The sequence below is a fragment of the Salmo salar genome, chromosome 19 (assembly GCF_965601325.2).
Source record: "Salmo salar chromosome 19, fSalSal1, whole genome shotgun sequence".
NCBI lineage: Eukaryota > Metazoa > Chordata > Actinopteri > Salmoniformes > Salmonidae > Salmo > Salmo salar.
The window spans coordinates 31,065,678-31,091,740 of record NC_138309.1 but is presented as its reverse complement, the minus strand read 5'-3'; the positions used below and the strand labels follow the sequence as shown (position 1 = coordinate 31,091,740).

The following is a 26,063-nucleotide window of genomic DNA, read 5'->3' as shown; positions in this document are numbered from 1 at the left end:
TTAAGGTGCAGCGTTTGGCGTTTCTCCTCACCTTGCAGTAGAAGTAGCGACTGACAGCCTCCTGGGACCAGGGCTCGTGGTAAAACTCCGCCCTCCTCTCCTCCTCTGGGTTCCCCACCACGTCTGTCATCAGCTGCAGCCAATCAGAGAGCACTGTTGGTCAGAGGTGTGTGTGTGCGTGCGTGTGTATGTGTGTGTGTGTCGGGCCCTCACCTTCAGGTCTCTGCTTTGGGACTTGAGCCAGTCCTGGATGTAGCCCTTAGGATCCCTGGAGAAGCTGAGCATAAAGTCCCTCTGGATCTTCAACTGGTTGATGGACTCAATGGTCTCATGGATCTACAGGGTTCATAATGATCACTGATGTTAGAGGACAGCTTACACAGATCTAAGCATATGAAAATAACTTTCCAATTTCAATACACCAATTTATTTGAGCCACTGCATTTCTTCAGAATTTGCATTCAAATAGTTGTGTAAGAAATGGGGGTGACGGTGTAAAGATCAAGGCTTTTCCCACAGGAACATGAAGCCACAACACCTATGTAAAGGTAGATTTACATTGTGGAGATGTGGGAATAACGGTCCCAGCTCTGACAATACAGCGATTTTCTCCACACGGCCGACATGCAATTTATACCAGTGCGATTGTTTATCCACGGCGCGCGCAAAAGTGTTAGCAAGGGTTGGGGTCGATTCCATTTCAATTCCAGTCAATTTAGAAAGTAAACCAAATGTTTATTCCAAATTTTCCCCATTGAAAAGCATTTCAGTGTACTTCCAGAACTGAAATGGAATTGACCCCAACCCTGGTGATTGCATTTCGGGCAACAAGATTCTCCGGGAGAATCAGATAGAAATCTATCCGACACGGTCAGACAGCCATGAACTCTAATTCACAAATAACTGACGGTAATTAGTCGTCACACAACTCCGCAATGTAAATCTACCTTTAAGGTCATCTTGGGTAATTGTGATTGGCTATCCTTCCTGTGTGGTTGTCCCACCTTGTTGTCCAATGAGGCGATCTCCTGCTGGTTGGCGGTGGAGAGCAGGAAGCTGCTCATCTGGCTCTTCAGGGGGTCCTCCACCTCCACATCAATGTCATAGCATGCCGTCTTCTTCTGGTCGTTAGGGTCCACACTGCATGGAGAGGCGGGGAAGGATGGTGAGACTGAGGTTTGTTGGCAACATTTCAAATGTAATAAAAATGAAAAGCCTGGAAGGCAAGAATGCTAGTGGTCTGTCTGTATCTTACCAGGATTCTTGCCTCCCAGCCTTTACACTTTTATTGGATTATCTACCCTTTGGGACAGTATTAACTGTGAAGCACTGTGCCCATATTGTTATCTTATAGCTTTTCAAATGTATTCATCTGCTAGGTTTTTACATTTTCATAACATACAAAAATTCCTTTTATCATCATCCTTCAATTCAAACCAGGAAGTAGCCAGGTAGGTGTTACAGTAAGTGTAAGCTACTCACCTGATGACGTGGTTGATGACGATGGGGTCAGGGGGCAGGAGGAGGTTGGTGAGACGCTGGGGGATCTCCGAGAACTTGAGCCTCGGGCAGTCAAAGATCTGAGAGGAAGACAATAACATTGCAGAATACAGACATATCAGCAGGGAAGGGCAAATGTGTGTCTCCCAAATGGCACCATATTCCATTTATAGTGCACTACTTTTGTCTAGGGCCTTAGGGATCTTGTCAAAATTAATGAATTATATAGAGAATAGGGTGCAATTCAGGACGCAGCCAATAGCAAAAGGCATACTCTCCCTACTGAAGATATTATGGCAACAGCTAACAGGTAATACAGTACCAGAGGAGAACTAGAAGGGTGTAGTCTACCTGCTGAAAGTACTTGTCACAGTTGATGTACTCCTTGTCATGGGAGTCCTGTAGCTTGTTGGTCTTGACATACTGCCACAGGGCCTGGATGATACAGGAGCGGGTCTGGGTGTGGATACCCAGCAGCCGAGCCAGACGAGGGTCCAGTTTAAACTGGGGCGGCTGCGGAGAGGTCACAGTCAGTACTAGCCGACTGACCTCAGGAACTATTACAACTGCCAGATGACAGCTGCTTTGGGGACACTTGTTAGAGTTTTGTAAGTCCTCTAAATAGATTTTAGCCTCGTGCACTACTGAAAATTAAAAGGACTGCCAAAGCAGCAGCTACTCTTCCTGGGGTCCAGCAAAATTAAGGCAGTTTATACAATTTTAAAACATTACAATACATTTCACAACACACTATGTGCCATCAGGCCCCTACACTACCACATATCTACATGACTAAATCCATGTGTATGTATAGTGCGTATGTTATCGTATGTGTGTGTGTGTATCTGTGCCTTTGTGTTGCTTCACAGTCCCCGCTGTTCCATAAGGTGTTTTTTTTATCTGTTTTTTTTAAATCAAATTTTACTGCTTGAGTCAGTTACTTGATGTGGAATAGAGTTCCATGTAGTCATGGCTATATGTAGTACTGTGTGCCTCCCATAGTCTGTTCTGGACTTGGGGACTGTGAAGAGACCTCTGGTGGCATGTCTTGTGGGGTATGCATGGGTGTCCGAGCAGTGTGCCAGTAGTTTAGACAGACAGCTCGGTGCATTCAACATATCAATACCTCTCATAAATAAAAGTAGTGATGAAGTCAATCTCTTCTCCACTTTCAGTCAGTAGAGATTGACATGCATATTATTAATATTAGGGCCAGCCGTGCTGTCCTGTTCTGAGCCAATTGCAATTTTCCTAAGTCCTTTTATGTGGCACCTGACCACATGACTGAACAGTAGTCACGGTGTGACAAAACTGTAGGACCTGCCTTGTTAAGGCAGAGCATCACTTTATTATAGACAGACTTCTCCCCATCTTAGCTACTACTGTATCAATATGTTTTGACCATGACAGTTCAATTTAGTGTTACTCCAAGCATTTACATTTACATTTTTAGTCATTTAGCAGACGCTCTTATCCAGAGCGACTTACAGTAGTGAATGCATACATTTCATACAATTTCATACATTTTTTTTGCTGGCCCCCCGTGGGAAGCAGTTTTGTCATCTCAACTTGCTCAATTTCCACATTATTTATTACAAGATAAAGTTCAGGTTTAGGGTTTAGTGAGTGTTTTGTTCCAAATACAATGCTTTTATTTTAGAAATATTTAGGACAAACTTATTCCTTGCCACCCACTCTGAAACTGCAGCTCTTTGTTGAGTGTTGCAGTCATTTCAGTCGCTGTAGTAGCTGACGTGTATAGTGTTAAGTCATCCGCATGCATAGAAACTCTGGCTTTACTCAAAGTCAGTGGCATGTCGTTAGTCAAAATTGAAAAAAGCAAGGGGCCAAAACAGCTACTCTGGGGAATTCCTGATTCTAACTGGATAATATTTGATAGGCTTCCATTAAAGAACACCCTCTGTGTTCTGTTAGACAAGTAACTCTTTATCCGCATTATATCAGGGGGTGTAAAGCCATAACACATGTTTTTCCAGCAGTAGACTATGATCAATAATGTCAAAATCTGCACTTAAGTCTAACAAGACAGCCCCCACAATCATTACATCATCAATTTCTCTCAGCCATTTGTGTAAGTGCTGTACTTGTTGAGTATCCTTCCCTATAAGCATGCTGAAATTCTGTTGTCAATTTGTTTACTGTAAAATAGCATTGTATCTGGTCAAACAATTTGTTCCAGAAGTTTACTAAGGGTTGGTAACAGGATGATTAGTCGGCTATTTGAACCAGGTAAGGGGGCTTTACTATTCTTGGGTAGCAGAATGACTTTTGCTTCCCTCCAAGTCTGAGGGCACACGCTCTCTAGTAGGCTTAAATTGAAGATGTGGGAAACAGGAGTGGCAATATCGTCTGCTATTATCCTCAGTAATTTTCCATCTAGATTGTCAGACCCTGGTGGCTTGTCACTGTTGATAGACAACAATTTTTTTTCACCTCTTCCACACTGACTTTACGGAATTCAAAAGTACAATTCTTGTCTATGGCGCCCTCACCTGGTAGTCCAGCATTAGCAGCAGTGTGCAGCGCACGCTCACGTCCCCTGGCCGCTTCACCTGGAAGCCGTCCGTCTCCTGGGTGGTGGGAGTGCGGTGCCACTAGCAGGAAACACAGAGACAGAAACCCCACCTTGAACACTACCTACAGGCACCGGCCACAGAATTCCAGAATATGTACATACAAACGTGCACACAAAGACGATAAAAGAATACAAAACCAAATGTGTACACTTTCAACGAGCAGCCTTGCTCTCGACCCTTTGAGTATGTTGTCTTTTGGAAGGCTGAATCGCTGTAAAAGAATAGATCATGCATGGTGTGGTAAGGAACTGAGTGAACTATCAAGACAGCAAAGGGTTGATCATTTGTTTTTCCAGAGGCGCTAACGCATATGTTGGCATTCAAAATAATAAAATAAATCAGATTGAGAATCACTATATCAGAAGTATTTTATAACCTAACAAGAGCATGGCTTATCAAGTTGAGACTGTACCCTACCCAAATAAAACCTCTATTTGGCATTACAGTATCAATTTTCTCCTCTGATATCCAGATATCAAACCCTCCCTGGTATTTTATCTATGTTGAAATGTTATTTGAGTCTGCATCTTACCTTCGCTTTACTGGTCAGCAGCTGAAAAGAAAAACACTTAAAGTTCCCTGCGTTTCAGTGAATTGTAGCCACTTAGCATGCAACACTGGGAGGGAACTGATGGAATGCTTTTCTACTGCTTTACCACTAACTCAATGTAGGGTTTACAAAAATATATCTTCATTGCTGTGTTGTGGTACATTCCTTTTGATGGACAGATTCATTCCATTCATTATCTATGCCATCTATCCTTGCTAAATTATTATAAGGTGGGAAACCTTGAGAGTACTCTAACCTCAACACTCAAGGAAGCATTTTGTCAAGTTAGAACACCTTGTGGCTTTGTGTGAATGTGCTTACAGTGTCAAAAACATGTTTTTACAATTCAAAGGTTGGAACCCCAGACACCCTTCTCTGGTAAAATCTTAATTCTCCGGTAAAGTGGATTCTTCAAGATCTGAAACCCCATTGAATACTAAAATCCACAATAAGCTGTTTAGGACTGGCTGTGTTTTACTGCCTTTTCAGTAAAATATCTGTTCTCAGATGATAACATCCGCCTGCTAAGTCAATAAGAGTGATGTCAGATCTTCTAGTAGCCAACAATACCAAAATAGGCTGAATACAGTAGATGAGAATAACCACTGGGCACACACTGGTTGAATCAACATTTCCACGTTATTTATTCATGTATTGTCAAAAATACATTGGATTTGAAAAAAGTAATCAACCAGTACTGTTTCTCAATTTCTAATTTCAAACTCAGTTTTTCACCATTTCTGACATTTAACCCTAGTAAAAATTCCCTTTCTTATGTCAGTTAAAATAAAGTGGTGATCCTAACAATGTGAAATGTCAGAATAATAGTAGAGAGAATGATTTATTTCAGCTTTTATTACTTTCATCACATTCCCAGTGGGTCAGAAGTATTTGGTAGCATTGCCTTTAAATTGTTTAACTTGGGTCAAACGTTTTGAGTAGCCTTCCACAAGCTTCCCACAATAAGTTGGGGCGAATTTTGGCCCATTTCTCCTGACAGAGCTGGTGTAACTGAGTCAGGTTTGTAGGCCTCCTTGCTTACACACGCTTTTTTTCAGTTCTGGCCATACATTTTCTATAGGCTTGAGGTCAGGGCTTTGTGATGGCCACTCCAATACCTTAACTTTGTTGTCCTTAAGCCATTTTGCCACAACTTTGGAAATATGCTTGGGGTCATTGTCCATTTGGAAGACCCATTTGCGACCAAGCTTTAACTTCCTGACTGATGTGTTGAGATGTTGCTTCAATATAGCCACATACTTTTCCATAATCTATTTTGTGAAGTGCACCAGTCCGTAATGCAGCAAAGCACCCCCACAACATGATGCTCCCACCCCCGTTCTTCACGGTTGGGATGGTGTTCTTCGGCTTGCATGCCTCCCCCTTTTCCCTCCAAACATGACGATGGTCATTATGGCCAAACAGTTCTAATTTTGTTTCCTCAGACCAGAGGACATTTCTCCAAAAAGTACGATCTTTGTCCCCAAACCGTAGTCTGGCTTTTTTATGGCAGTTTTGGAGCAGTGGCTTTTTCCTTGCTGAGCGGCCATTCAGGTTATGTCGATATAGGACTCCCTTTACTGTGGATATAGATATTTTTGTACCCGTTTCCTCCATCTTCACAAGGTCCTTTGCTGTTGTTCTGGGATTGATTTGCACTTTTTGCACCAAAGTAAGTTCATCTCTAGGAGACAGAATGCGTCTCCTTCCTGAGCGGTATGACGGCTGTGTGGTCCCATGGTGTTTATTCTTGCGTACTATTGTTTGTACAGATGAACGTGGTACCTTCTGGCGTTTGGAAATTGCTCCCAAGTATGAACCAGTCTTGGCTTATTTCTTTTGATTTTCCCATGATGTCAAGCAAAGAGGCACTGAGTTTGAAGGTAGGCCTTGAAATACATCCACAGGTACACCTCCAATTGACTCAAATTATGTCAATTAGCCTATCAGAAGCTTCTAAAGCCATGACATAATTTTCTGGAATTTTCCAAGCTGTTTAAAGGCACAGTCAACTTAGTGTATGTAAACGTCTGACCCACTGGACTTGTGATACAGTGGAATTATAAGTGATATAATCTGTCTGTAAACAATTGTTGTAAAGATTTGTTGTGTCATGCACAAAGTAGATGTCCTAACCGACTTGTCAAAACTATAGTTTGTTAACAAGAAATTTGTGGAGTGGTTGAGAAACGAGATTTAATGACTCCAACCTAAGTATATGTAAACTTCCGACTTCAACTGTGTACACACACACACACACACACACACACACACACACACACACACAGCACCAGTCAAAAGTCTGGACACACCTACTCATTCAAGGGTTTCTTTATTTTTTACTATTTTCTACAATGTAGAATAATAGTCAAGACATCAACACTATGAAATAACACATATGGAATCAAGTAGGAACCAAAAAAGGGTTAAACAAATCAAAATATTTGAGATTCTTCAAAGTAGCCACCTTTTGCCTTGATGACAGCTTTGCACACTCTTGGCATTCTCTCAATCAGCTTCACCTAGAATGATTTTCAACAGTCTTGAAGGAGTTCCCACATATGCTGAGCACTTGTTGGCTGCTTTTCCTTCACTCTGCGGTCCAACTCATCCCTAACCATCTCAGTTGGGTTGAGGTCGGGGGATTGTGGAGGGCAGGTCATCTGATGCAGCACTCTATCAATCTCCTTAGTCAAATAGCCCTTACACAGCCTGAAGGTGTGTTGGGTCATTGTCTTGTTAAAAAACAAATGATAGTCCCACAAAGCGCAAACCAGATGACATGACATATCGCTGCAGAATGCTGTGGTAGCCATGCTGGTTAAGTGTGCCTTGAATTCTAAATAAATCACAGACAGTGTCACCAGCAAAGCACCCCCACACCATCACACCTCCTCCTCCATGCTTCACTGTGGGAACCACACAGTGAAGCATCTGTGTGGTTAGGGTCTGTTCACCTACTCTGCATCTCACAAAGACAACGGTTGGAACCAAAAATCTCAAATTTGGACAAATCAGACCAATGGACAGATTTCCACCGGTCTAATGTCCATTGCTTGCGTTTCTTGGCTCAAGTAAGTCTCTTCTTCTTATTGGTGTCCTTTTAATTGTGGTTTCTTTGCAACAATTCGACCATGAAGGCCTGATTCACGCAGTCTCCTTTGAACAGTTGATGTTGAGATGTGTGTTACTTGAACTCTGTGAAGCATTTATTTGGGCTGCAATTTCAGAGGCTGGTAACTCTAATGAACTTATCCTCTGAAGCAGAGGTAACTCTGGATCTTCCTTTCCTGTGGCGATCCTCATGGGACCCAGTTTCATCTTAGCGCTTGATGGTTTTTGAGACTGCACTTGAAGAAAGTTGAAACAAAGATTCACTAGAAGTTGACGGAACTTCCATCAAGCCAATTAGAGGCTGGAGAGGGGCAGGCAGCAAACTAAGGTTAATTAAACCAACATTGCTTTCACATAAAAAGCCTGCTGAAATAAAATGCTGATTAAAAGTATCACTTCTCATTTTTCTCAATAATGATGCCAGAGTCTGAGATAGAACTTAAAGTAGATAGATTTAGTATATCTATTTCTCATTTGCCTGAAAAGCTAACCTCAGCCCAGGCCAGTTTTTTTAATTTATTATAACTAGATCTGAAAGATCTATAGAGAACCAAGGATTTTTTACACTAAGGTGTTTGAAGGGAGCATGTTTGTCTGCCAGAAAGAGAAAAAGAGATGAGAACAATTCTAGAGCTAATTCAGGGTCAGGTATGCAGCTGAGATAAGAGGAGAGGTCAGGGTAATACACATCATGAAGAAAAGCTTGTGGGGGGAAAAATGTCTCTTCATAATTATACGAGGATCAGTGTTAATCCTTTTGGTATCTCTAATACAATGACAGGAGAGCGATCACTGAGATCACTAGCAAAGACACCACTCGACAAATACTTGTGTGGATTATTTGCTGGAATTAGGTCAATCAGTGAGAAGTTTGCTGGATTTTGTATTAATCCGTGTGGGTTTTGCAATCGGTTGAGTCAGGTTAAAGTCAAGAAACATATTCTTAAAATGGTCTGAGGCCGGAGTAGGCCAATTCTTAGTTAAAATCCCCTAAAACGACAAATTCAGATGAAAGAAATGGTTTTAAATACTCAGAAATACTACCAACATGATGGTGTCCTTTGTTGGGCAAAACAGCTGTCAATGTTACCTTCATAAACCCAACCTCACTCCGAATTGACATTCACATACAGCCTGGGTAAGAAAAGTTAGAGGAGTTACTGTCAACTATTCAATGTTATTTAGGTAGTCTACACAAATGAGTATGGATGCTGAGCAATGTCTATATGTGTTCAGCTGAAACGTACACATCTTGTTTCCAAATCTAAGCATGGTACACAGAGGTAGGCATTTGGATGGTAAAATTGTTCTCACTGAAGTGCATTACCCCACATTTACCAGTAGGTGTCACTGTTTAACATGGACTGTAGCGTCACATTTTATTTCAATATACCCCTTGATTCAAACAGCATTTTAGTATCAACATTGAAACAAGGTCAAATAAAATCTGTCGAATCAAATATAAAATTCAACAATTTCAACCATGTGTGGTTGAAATTTTGGTTGAAATTGTGGTTGAAATGCAACCATATGGAATTTTCTATGCAATTTCAACATATACATGATTATATTGAAATTAGATTGATGTAACAACCTGTAGGTCAGGTTAAGTCAATGTATTTAAGTTGAAGTTTACCCTAATTTCAATGTTTACAAGGCAGGTTGAAATGAGACGAAAACAGTACTGGTTGATGACTTTTTTCAAATCTAATGTATTTTCCACGTTGATTCCACGTCCCAATACGTTGACAAATTACATTGAAATAATGTTGATTCAACAAGTGTGTGCCCAGTGGGTAGTGTATTTACTTTCTCAGAATCATAACTAGCCTATGGCCTAATCTTCTACAGGGGTATACATTGTGAGCTGCATTGTAACTAAAGATACGATGCCAAGAGTCTTTAGTGGTTAAAGACTATAGTTAACCCCTTGTTTTCCCAAAACCTGCTGAATAGATCTGGATGAGGCTGAACACCATAGAATTAGAATGAATAGAATGGATGTCCTCATTCAGGTTATTTACGCCATTATGAGTGGACTGGGGGCCATTTTGAGGGTCCCCAAAGCAGTAAAGCGTTCCTCAACTGACATTCCATTCTCATTCTATTTCTATGGGCAGAACACAGACAGGGTAGGAGACGAGAGTGAGAGAGAGGACAGAGGGTACAGGTATACGGTCAGCTGTCCTCAGGGAACATGAACTCACCTCTACAAGGTGGTTGTCAGGACCGTATAGGTCTTTGTCCAGCTCAATCACCAGGCTCTTGAAGAAAGAGGAGAATTTCCTCTTCAGCTTCCCAGGCTATGAAATAAAGAGAGGTGGTTAGTTAGTTTAACATGGACGGAACATTTGGTCTGATATGAACATTTGAGGAGTGCAACACGGACAAACTCACACACACGTTTACATTGTAGATAGGGTTTCCCCACTTTGTAAAGCAGTTTTTTGTTGTCTGAAATATGCATGCGTACTTTATGAAACAGCATTTCTCACCACTGTTTTAAAGTGGCTAATGTCTGGGAATGCTAGTCCCGGATGTTGCGTATTGCATGCAGCCAATCAAGTTGCAGCAGTCTGTTTACTAACCCTGGCTGAATGCGGGGCGCAATATCAGGAAGTAGCACTAGCCATTCTAGCATGGTGTTTCATAAAGAAAGTATGCATATTTTCCTAATTTTTTCCCGTCTTCTCGACATTAAATCGAGTTAATAAAGAAATGGATTCCTTTGAAGCCTGAATATAGAACGTTTTATGTACAAACCAGTCCACGGGGGATACGAGTGTATAGCCGGCTGTATGCATTCCCTTTGGACGGTAAGATGAAACGACTCAATAGCGCCATCTGCTGGCCGCTGGGCTAGGCCCTTGTTTGTTTCCTGGTTACTGAACATCGGTCTCCGGGAGTGATTCCAACTAGACCCTTATGCACTACTGTTTAACACCTGCCTTAGATAACTTGATATACTGTAGTCATTGACTATAGCAGCATTTCTAGGACAACAAAGCAGTGATATCCTCAAATTTACTGTAGGCCCTAGGGCAAGGGGATGACCAAAGATGTAGAAGGCACCACATACAATGTGAAAACAGGATATTCTCAGAGTCCACTTCCTTAAAAGTGGGCCAAAAATATTTGTGGGCTCAGAAACCTCAAATAGTCCAAACCACTGTGAAATGACAGCCTTGACTCAAAACTGATGAGAGAATTAGAGTTGAGCCACCATTTGATGTCGATCTTACTCTGTGAAAGAAATCTATGGTCATCTTGCTTTTCATGTTACAGAAATAATCTGTGCAAACATTTAGCGAAACATTTATCATTCCTCAGAAGGCCTAACAAAACAAACTAATCTTGTTGCTGACTGAAGTGGGCAGACTGTGGAATTGTGGAGATATGTTAGAACTATACAAGACTGCCATACATGAGTGTGGGGCAAACACTCCACACAGCAGCTCCTGGATCAAAGACCTAGCAATATTCATACTTGGTTGAATGATTAAGACATGGCCACAGATTTTTTTGAAGGTATTTCACCATGGTGAAAAGGAAATTTAACCCACCATGCTGCCACATTTCAAATACAGTCCCCCATAAAATAGCTGGTTAGCGTTTTTCGTCATGAATCATGTTCTGGCGGCAGTTCTCCAGAGTGGTCACTAGCTGGCAAAGCCACAAAGTGATAAAATCTGGTGTTAAACTTAACCCTAACCACACTGCTAACCCTAACCTTAAATTAAGACCAAAAATCTTGTTTTCATGAATTTTTACAAAATCACTCACTTCTGCCTCCATGACAAGACTCATCACAATAAACGTCAACCTGCCAGAAAATATGTACTGAGGAGAAATCTGATTCAGTGGTAGGGATCAGTTCAAAAGAAACCGTTCATAATCGCTATCGTACAGAGACGACTTCACAATGAGGAAAAAAATGTACTTTTCTAAACAAAATCAAACAAACCAATCACGATGAATTGATCCAGTGATATTCCATCGTCCTACAGGAAGTAGAATACTCACATCATCCAGCAGCTTCCCCTCAACTCGCAGCTCCCATGATGCAATACTGCCATCCGAGTCGTCAGCGTCGGGCTTGGCAGGGTTGAAGGTGTTGGAGATGTACAGCCTCAGTTTACGCTTTTGCTGTTGACACAAACACAAAGACACTGTTGGAACCAGTGGACATTTCTGTACACATCAGTCTTGGGCACTTTGGTACCAAAGAAAAATACAGAGATGTTTCATGTTCCATTGTTCAAAGGGCATAGTATTTTCATATAGGGAAAGGGAATACCTAGTCAGTTGCACAACTGAATGATTTCAACCAAAATGTGTCTTCTGCATTTAACCCAACCCCTCTGAACCAGAGAGGTGCGGGGGTCTGCCATAAATCAACGTCATCAGCGCCCAGGGAGCAGTTGTTGTTGGGGGTTAACTGCCTTGCTCAAGAGCAGAACGGCAGATTCTTCCACCTTGTCAGCTTGGGGATTCAAACCTTTCGGTTACTGGCCCAACGCTCTTAACCGCTAGGCTACCTGCTGCTGCTCATACAGTAAAGTATATTATAGTAGTGAGATACTTCAGGCCTATGATATGTGTTACCTTCATGGGTCTCTTCAGGGCTTCCTGGATGTCCACCCGTTTACGCATGATGGTCTGGTCCAGTTTACGTTCGAAGGCCAGCAGGTCCATGTAGGCCTGTGACTCAGGGACCAGCTCACGGATCTGATCAGAGGAGAAATCAAACAACCAACTCTTAGTGTCTCTGACACAACATAATCTATCATATTTAACACTATGCCCGTGTATTGCTTTAGAAGAACAAAAATCCTATTATCCAGTAAAAATTGAACTGAAAAAAACATTGTGACAATACGTTGTGGTATTGACTGAGTTTTGCATTTAAGCTTAAGTTTCATTAAGGTCAGGCATTCTGCGATCAAAGCATGTCTGGTGTCTGCACTGCAACGGTGACTATTCTCTCAAGCCACCATTTTCCCCAAAAATCTTTTCGTCCTTCTGTTACAGGAGTGACAGAGCGGGCAGTAGTGCCCACAGGAGCTGTGACTGCTCAACACCACTCACTTAATTGGTGTACCAGTCCAGCCTTTAGTCGTTCTCAGTCTGCATTTGAAATGCTGCGGGCACATCAGCGCGAACCCCACCCCTACCCTCCTTGACACATTACCATACTCATCCCCAGATGGAGGGAGTCTGCACTCTGCCAAGGCTACTTACCAAACTGGGCACAGACTCCCAGATTCTCCCACTGCATTACCCCTCTCCCTCTTTCTAATCTATCTGTCTCTCCCTTCATTGTTCCCTCGATCATCTCATTCCTTCTCTACCTGCATCTGTCTGGCACCAAGTTGAGGTGTCGTGCAGACAGAATGCAGTGCGGGACATTTCCTGTCCCTGAGCCATGCAGCCATCTCCATCCTCTGTCTGGCTTGTGTTACGATAAGACCCACAGACTACAGAGACAATCATAGGAGAGACTGGGAGCAGCATGGGGCTCCAGTCCAGTGCCAGCAGCAGCCTTTATAAAACCAATGCCCAGGTTGGGCAGGGCTGAGACGGGGCAGGGGGGCATGAAGGGGAGAGCGGAGGTTGTGGCGCAGGCAGGCAGAGGATAGTGGCTAGACGTGGGTTTGTTTAGCCCTGACGCGGACCACACACTAGACCCACCCTCACCTGTGGAGAAGATGTGCCTCCTCTAAACCGTAAGGTTATTTTATACTGGCTCTGTTTCCTACTAGTCTATTGATTATTCCATTTGAAAATAAGAGGAATCATTAAACAACGGTGCCCACCGCCAAGCCTGCGCCAAGCCTCTGATCACCCGAGCATCTCTTTACGCTCCATTTGTAATAACACATAATCATCTGCCCCTCCAAGCCCCTAGATCAAAAACACACATGTTCTATTCAACAGAGAATGGATAATAACACGTAAACACTCGAGGAATGGGAGAAAAATACAAATATACGCAATCTCACCCTCTGTGGAAGAATCTTGTCTGCCATTTTCCTTCTCTTGGCGCTACAGAGGGAGAAAGACAGAGAGAAAATGGAAAAAGAGAGCATGTTACTATGGTGACAGATAGCGTAGCACCCAGGCCATCTGCTAAAATGCTGGGCCACATCCAGCACCCCAGTGTCCCAGCTGTGTGTGTGTGTGTGTGGGGTGAGTGGTGTGTGTATTGCGCATGTGTGTGTGTGTATGTACGCAATGCGGATGTGTGTGTTTTGGGGGATCCAGCAGAGGCAGGACTATGGTATACCACCTGGAGAGCAGGGACTAGTGACACATTTAATACCTCATGCACACACACCTCATGACTCATGCTGTACCATCCAATGTACTGTATAGCCTTCTCTTTATTAATGCTGTATATTGTTTGTATGTTAGTGAGTGTTGGCTCCTACGCCAACTGTGGCCATCTCCAGAGACAAATTTGTTATGTGACCACCAATAACAATGCTTCTGAATCCAACTTTCTTCTTTCCGATGAGGAGAAACCCTATAACCCTTGTGATCTTATGTAAAGTTAATGTGATAACATGTAAAAACAACATGTGATAACATGAAACTACACATGTGAAAACATTACCTCATGTGGGGAAAAATGACAACATGAGGATGCAAAATTTCAACATGTGATACCATAAAAGTACACGTGACAACATTTGAACTAGACAAAAATCTCCAGGGGACCATGACACCATCCCAAGAATGTCACTGCCCTTAGGGAAAACAACAGGATGTGGACAATCACATGATTTCACATGTGGACAATCACATGATTTCACATTTCCACATGTTTTGCTTGTGAAATCTGGTGATCTGGTGACATAATCCAACGGTTGGGACAGTTATAGTCTGAGGATATGGGAGGACTGTCAAACTGCACTGCTATTTTAGTCATCAGTTCATCTGACTAGTCTGTTATCATTGATTTCATTTACTTTATTTCAGCATTTTGAGTTATTTTTTGTACAGTTGTCCAATGTTGGTGGGGCATATTCTCTGGTAATGTAACTCTTGAATCTCTGATAAATACAGTTTTTCTTGAGTGTATTTTTAACAAAACTGAGATATACTTTGAGGTCCAAAGTGTAGGAATACAGGTGAAATCAGCTGTTGACATGGACATGGTGGAGTTGAAGAAAGATTGGAATGCTGAGTTCAAATCCCAGGTTTTTTTTTGTTCTTTTTTTTATTTCACCTTTATTTAACCAGGTAGGCTAGTTGAGAACAAGTCCTTTATTTAACCAGGTAGGCTAGTTGAGAACAAGTCCTTTATTTAACCAGGTAGGCTAGTTGAGAACAAGTCCTTTATTTAACCAGGTAGGCTAGTTGAGAACAAGTCCTTTATTTAACCAGGTAGGCTAGTTGAGAACAAGTCCTTTATTTAACCAGGTAGGCTAGTTGAGAACAAGTCCTTTATTTAACCAGGTAGGCTAGTTGAGAACAAGTCCTTTATTTAACCAGGTAGGCTAGTTGAGAACAAGTTCTCATTTACAACTGCGACCTGGCCAAGATAAAGTAAAGCAGTTCGACAAAAACAACACAGAGTTACACATAAACAAACGTACAGTCAATAACACAATAGAAAAATCTATGTACAGTGTGTGTAAATGTAGAAGAGTAGGGAGGTAAGGCAATAAATAGGCCATAGAGGTGAAATAATTACAATTTAGCATTAGGTGAGGACACGTTGAATTATAATTACTGTATAAATAAACATACATATTTGACACACTTTGAAATTGTGTAAGTTGAAAACACTATGTTAAATGCACTGTATGTGTACCATAACGACTCAGTTTTGTTTTCAGGGCATTACCTGTGAAATGTCATGTGAAAATCATGTGGTTTTTCCTGTAAGGGAACCCTTCAGTAGCATACTTGTCAAATTCTTTGGGTATGAAAAAAATATTGAAAATATGATAAATATTTTAATTTCTTGTCTTGGACATCATTTGTGTTACAACACCCAATAGATTACTTACCATGGGTCTCAGCTAATGCAAATGAGGTGTGCTGGTATGGTTAAGATGCCTAACCTTTCTAGTCCGGTCCTGCAGCTGCAGTCTGCGCCTTCTCAGTGACTCTTGGTTTACATTATGTTTTTGTTATGAATCAGGTTATTGCCGGAAAAGTGGTGCATTGTTAATATTGGGCCCAGACACTGATTTGAGAGAACAAGTTTGAAATAGTGTCATAGGTTTGTTCTCTCTCAAGCTTCCTCAGTACGTCTGGTTGGGGTCCAAGCGATGTCATTTTGGAAGCCCTGTGTTAAGTGAACCATAGGACAGAGGTATAATCTAATGCTTACAGCTCAAGTTGGAAGTTTACATACACCTTAGCCAAATACATTTAAACTCAGTTTTTCACAATTCCTGACATTTAATCCTAGTAAAAATTCCCTGTTTTAGGGGAATTAGGTCAGTTAGGATCACCACTTTATTTTAAGAATGTGAAATGTCAGAATAATAGTAGAGAGAGTTTATTTCAGCTTTTATTTCTTCCATTACATTCCCAGTGGGTCAGAAGTTTACATACACTCAAATATTATTTGGTAGCATTGCCTATACATTTTTTAACTTGGGTCAAACGTTTCAGGTAGCCTTCCACAAGCTTCCCACAATAAGTTGGGTGAATTTTGGCCCATTCCTCCTGACAGAGCTGGTGTAACTGAGTTAGGTTTGTAGGCCTCCTTGCTCACACACACTTTTTCAGTTCTGCCCACAAATGTTCTATGGGATTGAGGTCAGGGCTTTGTGATGGCCACTCCAAAACCTTAACTTTGTTGTCCTTAAGCCATTTTGCCACAACTTTGGAAGTATGCTTGGGGTCATTATCCATTTGGAAGACCCATTTGTGACCAAGCTTTAACTTCCTGACTGATGTGTTGAGATGTTGCTTCAATATATCCACATAATTTTCCTACCTCCATGATGCCATCTATTTTGTGAAGTGCACCAGTCCCTCCTGCAGCAAAGCACCCCCACAACATGATGCTGCCACCCTCGTGCTTCACGGTTGGGATGGTGTTCTTCGGCTTGCAAGCATCCCCCTTTTTCCTCCAAACATAACGATGGTCACTATTTTTTACTATTTTCCAAAAAGTATGATCTTTGTCCCCATGTGCAGTTGCAAACCGTAGTCTGGCTTTTTTTATGGCGGTTTTGGAGCAGTGGCTTATTCCTTGCTGAGCGGCCTTTCTGATTGTGTCGATATAGGACTCCTTTTACTGTGGATATAGATACTTGTGTACCTGTTTCCACCAGCATCTTCACAAGGTCCTTTGCTGTTGTACTGGGATTGATTTGCACATTTTGCACCAAAGTACGTTCATCTCTAGGAGACAAAAAGCATCTCCTTCTTGAGCGGTGTGATGGCTGCGTGGTCCCATGGTGTTTATATTGCGTACTATTGTTTGTACAGATGAACGTGGTACCTTCAGGTGTTTGGAAATTGCTGCCAAGGATGAACCAGACTTGTGGAGGTCTACAATTATTTTTCTGAGGTCTTGGCTGATTTCTTTTGATTTGCCCATGACGTCAAGAAAAGAGGTACTGAGTTTGAAGGTAGGCCTTGAAATACATCCACAAGTACACCTCCAATTGACTCAAATGATGTCAATTAACATATCAGAAGCTTCTAAAGGCATGACATAATTTTCTGGAATTTTCCAAGCTGTTTAAAGGCACAGTCAACTTAGTGTATGTAAACTTCTGACCCACTGGAATTGTGATACAGTGAATTATAAGTGAAATAATCTGTCTGTAAACAATTGTTGGAAAAATGACTTGTGTCATGCACAAAGTAGATGTCCTAACCGACTTGCCAAAACTATAGTTTATTAACAAGAAATTTGTGGAGTGGTTGAAAAACGAGTCGTAATGACTCCAACCTAAGTGTATGTAAACTTCCGACTTCAACTGTATAATGTGAGGATATGTGAGTAATGTTAAATTGTATTAGACATTGGCACACCAGCAGGGACCTCAGACTCACTCGGAAGTCTTTTAACAGGGCAGGGCAAAATAATTAGGGTAAGTTAACAGGCCAAATGCTGAAACACATTACAGCAACATCGGGGGCTGGCTTGGTTACATTTCAAAGGGATCTGAGGGTCATAAACTGGGAATCACAACCCTCTAGAGATTATGAAAACATTGCATCTTGCCAAAACAGAAAAAAACATAGTTGATTAAACAGGTGTTAGGGCATCTTTTGGTATGGCTGACATTCCTAAAAGAGACACTTACAGCATCATTTGTTCCCATCATGCCATGCTTCAGTCTACAGCATGCATCTTCACATTCGGAGGTACCCTAATGAACACCTGGTAAAGCTTTCCTCATGGGAAGGCAAACATAGGGGTTTGTTTGGGGTAACATTTGGGGGTGGGTTGACCGAGCCTACACTCGTATGTGCTGGGGTTGGGGGTCAGGGGAGAGGGCAGGGAGGCGAGTAAAAACGTGTGAAAAAACGGACATGCAGCAGAATAAACTCCTACTTTGATCCGAGCGTTGGATCTGATTGGGCATCTCTCATGTCCATCTGCCTCGCTGGCATCTCATTGGCTCCAGGGAATCCCACTGGCTTCCTAAGGGTTGATGTGATTTGAAGGTTGTCCGATTAAAGAGGTTGGTTGGTGTGACAACACACTAGTGGCAGCAAGCAGGATGTCTGTACTGAAGGACAAACTCGTGGTTGTGTGTATGTTTGTGTAAGTGAGGGTGCGTTAGTATCGGTGCAAGTGTGGAGGTAGTATGCACAGGCATCAGTGTGGGGTGCATCTGTGTGCATGCACACACAAAGTGAGAGAGGAGGACATAGTGGATCCTGGTGATCAGTGGATCTGGGGGTCTCATTTGACGCTTGTCTAGCAGGGAAAGGTTCTCATTGGACAGTGGGGAATCATGCTTCACTCACTTCAGTGTTTAGATGGCACACTAACAACAAGCAGACACATTGGTAATGAACACACTGGGACTAAGGCACAGACTAGCACACCGTGGAAAAAGGAGTGACAGAGAAGCAAAAACACCCCCTCTAGTCCTACTAGGATCCAGGTAGTATTGATAAATGTAGTACGTGGGCAAACTGGGCATATCTGAATACTTCTATGTAGACCTATAGTCTTTGTGGGTTTTCAATGTGCAAGGTATAGCTGCACCTGAAGCTTTTTCACAAATTATAGGGCTGTCCTATAATTCTCAACCCAAAACATCCTTCCTATTGTCTACAATGCAAAAAGTACCAAATGAAAACTGATCTTTGACTCGACTGCAATTACATAAAACTATTTCTAGCATCCTTGTAAATTGAAATTTGAATATGCCCTATTTTTAGAAGCATGGCAGATCTGTATGGGTAGAAAAGTGCTGGCTCGACAGGACGAGCTCAGGTGCATCTAGCCAATAGCCATACGGTTTCAATGACACTGCAAACACAGGTGGCTGTGCTTGGGCTGGGCTGTTGGCTGGGGAGGGGGCTGTCAGCTGCCAGAGGACAAGCATATGCTTTGCCAGAGAAAGTGTCACCTACTGGGTCACCCTGGCATATCGATCAGGCAGGCCCTCAACAGGGAGGGAACCGTGGGGGTAGGGGTGGAGGGCCGACATGGGACAACAATTTTCCTGGCCCTTGTCTGACAAGGCTGCTTAATTGTGAGTGGATCAATTGCACCGCGGATACAGAGAGGGAGAATATTGATCTACTCTCTAATAACTACACCTGGCTCAATCACCTCCCTGAGGAATTACTCAGGGCCGGTGGTGTACATGTGAAGCACAACACAATGCGGGTGTGGTTCTGAGGAACTGTTTTTGTGACTGTCAAGTATTTTTAGAAGCCAGTTCATGGGATAGACTGATTGGTTTTGGCAGAGACGTTATATCTCGTAACCTAGGTTAGCTCTTATTCTGAGGAGTGTAGATGGTTTCCACAATATGCTGACCATGATAGGTAACAGACCACAAAACAGAGGTCATAATGTGGCTAAAACTAATCGCCAAATGTAGATAAGGGGTGAACAGTGTCAGAGAGTAGTGGATAGGTTGCAATACTAAAGCAAGCAGTAGGGGGAGCACAGAAAGAGAGAGCACTCACAGCACAATGCAGGAGTGAGAAACAGTCGGTCTGATAGATGCAGATGGTGAATTGCAGATATTACACACAGAAACATGACCAGAGGCAGGCATGGAGTAGAGAGGGCTAGGTTGCAGAGGTGAGAGGGGACTGGGGTTGGATCGTGGATGAATCCTGGCCGTGTGACTCACTTTCTGGCCCGGTTCTGTACGTTCTGCTGCTGCTGGTTCTGCTGGGAGGGGGCAGGTCTCTTGCGGCTGGGCTCCATAACCGGGGTGGGCAGGCCGGGCCGCACCGTAGGGCTCCCACTGTACGGGGGGCCGGGAGGGCCCATGGGGGCACCCTGGTGGGGCATCCTAGCTCCAGATGGCATTCCAGGACGCTAGAGATGACAGGAGACACGGTATTAGTTACTGCACATTTCAAATACACAGACGTAGGGCTGGGCGGTATACCGTATTTTTCTATATACACCGGTATTGATGCTCGGGCCGGTTCGGGTTTTTACTTTACCTTCTATTACGGTATTTCAATGTTTGGTTTGTTAAATGTGATACGTAACTCCAGCGAGTTTAATGTCCGTTTTTATAGTTTACTCTGTTTGCTACTTGAGCCGTCTTTCTCCCTCTCCGCTTGCTGCATGCCGCGTCCCACACCAAGCCTGCCCCGTCAATCAAGAACAGAGCAGCTGCCGACCACGGAGTCACAAGTGCTTTCTTGCCGTTCACTCTGCAGTCTGCATGGTCAGAAAGATGTTTGTGACAACGACGCTGCTTTCTATAAGCGTTCTATAAATACACTATTCGTTTGTGTATCTTACTGTGTGAAAACTACGGTCTGCTAGTTTGTCTTTAGCAAGTTTTGTTAGCCACTAATGCTAATCGCTAGTTAGCTGACTAGCTAGCTTGCTAAATGTACTAAGAGTCAGAGCAAATGTAGCTACCTAATACAGCCTGGTCACAGATAGAACAATAAGCTAGATGTTTCACAAGATGTATAGATCTGAAGCATCTGGTTGGCGATGACAGGAAGCCCAGTTGCCAGCAGCGGGAGAAGATTTGGATTTTGGCCGACATTCTGCAAATTTTCACACATTTGATACAGTACTGTTCCCAAAACGATAATTTGTTAAGACGAGTGGACTTGTTTAGCAGACTTTACCCTTTGCCAAAGTTTCCAAAAAAATGCATTATTTACAATGAGTGCAAGGACGAATTGAATTATTGCACACGTCACAGAAATATGCAAATACATGCTAGAACGTGCCAATAGGATCTCGATAGCTTGTGCTTGGCTCTGCCCACCTCCTTGCTTGTTCTGCCCACTCTGATTAATTTGCTCCCATTGGAAACAACAGGCTGTGGTCTATCTTGGGTTAGTTATAAAATATGTTGCATGTTACCAGTGCTGGTGTAGGCCTAGATAAGCATGTTGTTTGTGCAACAGTATCTTCTAAATCGGATAAGAATAGGCGAAGCATTAATATGTTAGTTAGCTAGCTACATGAGGTAAGAAAACATGTAATCTAATATCTATTACGTTCCCCTGAAAACACTGACCAACACTTTGGTTCCTACTCAGTCAATTCTTCCCTGGCTTATTCATTCATTGTCATGTAAACAACAATGTATTCAATGTGCTCCCCACTATATTCCAACGATGGAAAAATAATTATTAATCTAACTCTATGATTTCAACAGTTCACCAATTAACTATGTCTAGATGTTTTGCCCATATCATGCAGCTCTGCTTGGAACAGTGTGGAAATTATAACAAAAGTGCAGAAAATGATTAAATTAGTTTTTGTTTGAAGTTGGATTGAACCGTATAAAATAATCCAAATGGAGAAAGCCCCACTGAAATCACTTTTAATGTGTTGCCACCCTAGAGTCATGAACTACTCAAAGCATATTTAGAATGTGAAAAATATTGTGATATGATATTTTGGTCATATCGCCCAAACCTACACAGACGTCATGGTTTGGTATGTAGTGTAAACTCATATGACTGGTCTGTATCAGGTGTGTTAAACTAGGACTGGAACAAAATCCTGCACATACTAATGCCTTCCAGGACCGGGACCGGGAACCCCTGGTTTATGTCCTAGCACAGGTGTAATTTACTCCAGTGATTCCATTAATAAAACATTGAATGAATGAAATCAAGTCGTATAGTATTCATGTGTAATGATTCCTTTCTCACTCACTCATGTATCTCTTATTCTTGCTGATAGCAAGATCACTCAAAACACACCCTGAAGAAAGGGCTAACAGTGATTACACACACACACACACACACACACACACACACACACACACACACACACACACACACACACACACACACACACACACACACACACACACACACACAGAAGCCAAATGTCCAAGTGGCCAACAATCTAGCAGCGGCCTGCCTGCCTGGCAACCCTGTGAAACTGGGGAGGAGGGGGGGGGGGGCAACACCTGTGGCTGCCTGTCAGTCACTCCGTGTGTCCGTCCCATGGCAACAGCTGTTGTCCCAGGCTGTGTTTGATGCCACAGCGAACTGTCTGACTGAAAACTGAACCCAAAGAGCTACCCAATGAGAGGAGATAACCCAGAGAGCTACCCAATAAGAGGAGAGAACCCAGAGCTACCCAATAAGAGAAGAGAACCCCAGAGCTACCCATTGAGAAGAGACAAATCAATGAGCTACCTAATAGAGCCCCACAGTGGAGTTGTCATAATTCCCATAAACCCTAGCAGTCAAACAGGGAAATGGTTCCAATAGTTTTTCCACCATTCATTTTTCTCATAAAATAAGGGCTGTGTTTCATGTAGGCTTACCCTGGCGTGACATTTAACCAGGTAGGCTAGTTGAGAACAAGTTCTCATTTGCAACTGCGACCTGGCCAAGATAAAGCATAGCAATTCGACACATACAACAACACAGAGTTACACATGGAATAAACAAACATACAGTCAATAATACAGCAGAACAAAAGAAAACAAAAAGTCTATATACAGTGAGTGCATATGAGGTAAGTTAAGGCAATAAATGGGCCATGGTGGCGAAGTAATTACAATATAGCAATTAAACACTGGAGATGTGCAGAAGATGAATGTGCAAGTAGAGATACTAGGGTGCAAAGGAGCAAGGTCAATAAATAAATAAATAAATACAGTATGGGGATGAGGTAGGTAGATAGATGGGCTGTTTACAGATGGGCTATGTACAGGTGCAGTGATCTGTGAGCTGCTCTGACAGGTGGTGCTTAAAGCTAGTGAGGGAGAAATGAGTCTCCAGCTTCAGAGATTTTTGCAGTTCGTTCCAGTCATTGGCAGCAGAGAACTGGAAGGAAAGACGACCAAAGGAGGAATTGGCTTTGGGGGTGACCAGTGAGATATACCTGCTGGAGCACGTGCTACGAGTGGGTGCTGCTATGGTGACCAGTGAGCTGAGATAAGGCGGGGCTTTACCTAGCAGAGACTTGTAGATGACCTGTAGCCAGGGGGTTGGCGACGAGTATGAAGCGAGGGCCAACCAACGAGAAAGTACAGGTTGCAATGGTGGGTAGTGTATGGGGCTTTGGTGACAAAACAGATGACACTGTGATAGACTGCATCCAGTTTGTTGAGTAGAGTGTTGGAGGCTATTTTATAGATGACATCACCGAAGTCACGGATCGGTAGGATGATCAGTTTTACGAGGGTGTTTGGCAGCATGAGTGAAGGATGCTTTGTTGCGATATAGGAAGCCGATTCTAGATTTAATTTTGGATTGGAGATGCTTAATGGGAGTCTGGAAGGAGAGTTTACAGTCTAACCAGACACCCAGGTATTTGAAGTTGTCCACGTATTCTAAGTCAGAGCCGTCCAGAGTAGTGATGCTGGACGGGCGAGCAGGTGCGGGCAGTGATCGATTGAATAGCATGCATTTAGTTTTACTTGCGTTTAAGAGCAGTTGGAGGCCACGGAAGGAGAGTTGTATGGCATTGAAGCTCGTCTGGAGGTTAGTTAACACAGTATCCAAAGAGGGGCCAGAAGTATACAGAATGGTGTCGTCTGCGTAGAGGTGGATCAGAGAATCACAAGCAGCAAGAGAAACATCATTGATGTATACAGAGAAGAGAGTCGGCCCGAGAATTGAACCCTGTGGCACCCCCATAGAGTCTGCCAGAGGTCCGGACAACAGGCCCTCCGATTTGACACATTGAACTCTATCAGAGAAGTAGTTGGTAAACCAGGCGAGGCAATCATTTGAGAAACCAAGGCTGTCGAGTCTGCCAATAAGAATGTGGTGATTGACAGAGTCGAAAGCCTTGGCCAGGTCGATGAATACGGCTGCACAGTAATGTCTCTTATCGATGGCGGTTATGATGTCATTTAGGACCTTGAGTGTGGCTGAGGTGCACCCATGACCAGCTCTGAAACCAGATTGCATAGCGGAGAAGGTACAGTGGGATTCGAAATGGTCGGTAATCTGTTTGTTAACTTGGCTTTCGAAGACCTTAGAAAGACAGGGTAGGATAGATATAGGTCTGTAGCAGTTTGGGTCTAGAGTGTCACCCCCTTTGAAGAGGGGGATGACCGCGGCAGCTTTCCAATCTTTGGGAATCTCAGACAATACGAAAGAGAGTTTGAACAGGCTAGTAAGGGGTTGCAACAATTTCGGCAGATCATTTTAGAAAGAGAGGGTCCAGATTGTCTAGCCCGGCTGATTTGTATGGGTCCAGATTTTGCAGCTCTTTCAGAACATCAGCTATCTGGATTTAATTGGCAGGTTGCTGTGGAGGGTGCCGGGCAGTTGACCGGGGTAGGAGTAGCCAGGTGGAAAGCATGGCCAGCCGTAGAGAAATTCTTATTGAAATTCTCAATTATAGTGGATTTATCGGTGGTGACAGTGTTTCCTAGCCTCAGAGCAGTGGGCAGCTGGGAGGAGGTGCTCTTATTCTCCATGGACTTTACAGTATCACAGAACTTTTTTGAGTTAGTACTACAGGATGCAAATTTCTGTTTGAAAAAGCTAGCCTTAGCTTTTCTAACTGCCTGTGTATATTTGTTCCTGACTTCCCTGAAAATGTGCATAACACGGGGGCTATTCGATGCTAATGCAGAACGCCACAGGATGTTTTTGTGCTGGTCAAGGGCAGACAGGTCTGGAGTGAACCAAGGACTATATCTATTCCTAGTTCTAAAATACAGGCAAAGATCTGAAAAGTAGACATCATTCAAGACTACAAAACCCTGCAAGCTCCTGCATGTCATCTCTAGCTGACACCTTTGCTATCAGGTATTGTGTCAATTTAAAACTTGCACAAGACAATTCACAGAATTGTCAATTTAAAGAAATGTAGCCAATTTAGTCATTAGTAAATTTAGCTAACATTACCTTGGTTCGGAAGTCTCGTCCACATCATCATGGCATTTGTAGTTCTTTATGAAAGCCACATTATCAGCTAATTAGCATTTCATTTTTGGGGGGTAAATACAGGCAAATATATTGCTAAAAGACACCTTGTCCTAGAGAAATGTACACAATTATTAAAACGTCACACCAGGGTAAGTTTACACGAAACACAGCCCTTATTTTAAGTGCTTCTAAAAATCCCTATGGGGAAAAAAATGAATGGTGGAAAAACGATTGGAACAATTTCCTCGTTTGACCGCTAGGTTTTATGGGTATTATGACTGATACTGTGGTACTCTATGAGGAGGAGAGTTCCAGAGTCCTAGGACTCAATGTGCAACAAGCACAAGAGTAAATACAAAGAAACTTAGCTCTATCTCGATTTTGTTATGACATCAATGCTCCATGAGATTAGAAAGTCAATCATTACTTTTTTGGGAGGGAAACATTTCCTAATACGGCACTTTCCCTAAAAGAGTTGACATGCCATTTGAGAGTGGTAAATACAACAAAACCACAAAGGGAAAACACTAAGTACTTAGTTTAAAGAGGACATTCATTGTATGCCAATTCTAAAAATGGATTTTGCTTTAACGTGTGGATAAAATTGTATAATAATCATTCCACAAGGAGGAACTGTGTCATATTGGTTATTTCATGACCATTATTTGAGCGAGGCTAAAAGCCTATTCCTACATACAACCCCTGTATTGACTCCTGCGATAACCCCTTATTCATAACAAATAGATGAGATAGGAACCCTTGTGATCTGGCAAACAATCACCTTTACAACTTAGTAT

The 26,063-nt window shown here is 42.6% G+C and overlaps 1 protein-coding gene across 9 annotated transcripts in view; it reads right to left on the bottom strand.

The window, feature by feature from the left end:
* Positions 1 to 26,063, bottom strand: part of LOC106578675 (SWI/SNF-related matrix-associated actin-dependent regulator of chromatin subfamily D member 3) — a 62,511-nt gene that overhangs the window by 2,742 nt on the left and 33,706 nt on the right. For 2 of the 9 annotated variants that reach the window (XM_014157755.3, XM_014157751.3), the window contains exons 2-15: positions 20,064 to 20,254; positions 18,296 to 18,385; positions 13,764 to 13,806; positions 12,367 to 12,489; positions 11,785 to 11,907; positions 9,969 to 10,064; positions 4,630 to 4,650; positions 4,246 to 4,308; positions 4,014 to 4,115; positions 1,852 to 2,013; positions 1,483 to 1,580; positions 948 to 1,140; positions 214 to 336; positions 32 to 133 (exon numbers count right to left, since the gene is read on the bottom strand). In XM_014157755.3, the coding sequence (XP_014013230.1) occupies positions 32 to 133; positions 214 to 336; positions 948 to 1,140; positions 1,483 to 1,580; positions 1,852 to 2,013; positions 4,014 to 4,115; positions 4,246 to 4,308; positions 4,630 to 4,650; positions 9,969 to 10,064; positions 11,785 to 11,907; positions 12,367 to 12,489; positions 13,764 to 13,806; positions 18,296 to 18,385; positions 20,064 to 20,254 (1,530 nt within the window). The remainder of the gene's footprint in view (positions 1 to 31; positions 134 to 213; positions 337 to 947; positions 1,141 to 1,482; positions 1,581 to 1,851; positions 2,014 to 4,013; positions 4,116 to 4,245; positions 4,309 to 4,629; positions 4,651 to 9,968; positions 10,065 to 11,784; positions 11,908 to 12,366; positions 12,490 to 13,763; positions 13,807 to 18,295; positions 18,386 to 20,063; positions 20,255 to 26,063) is intronic. The other 7 variants (XM_014157753.3, XM_014157752.3, XM_014157754.3 and 4 more) reach the window with 7 other exon arrangements.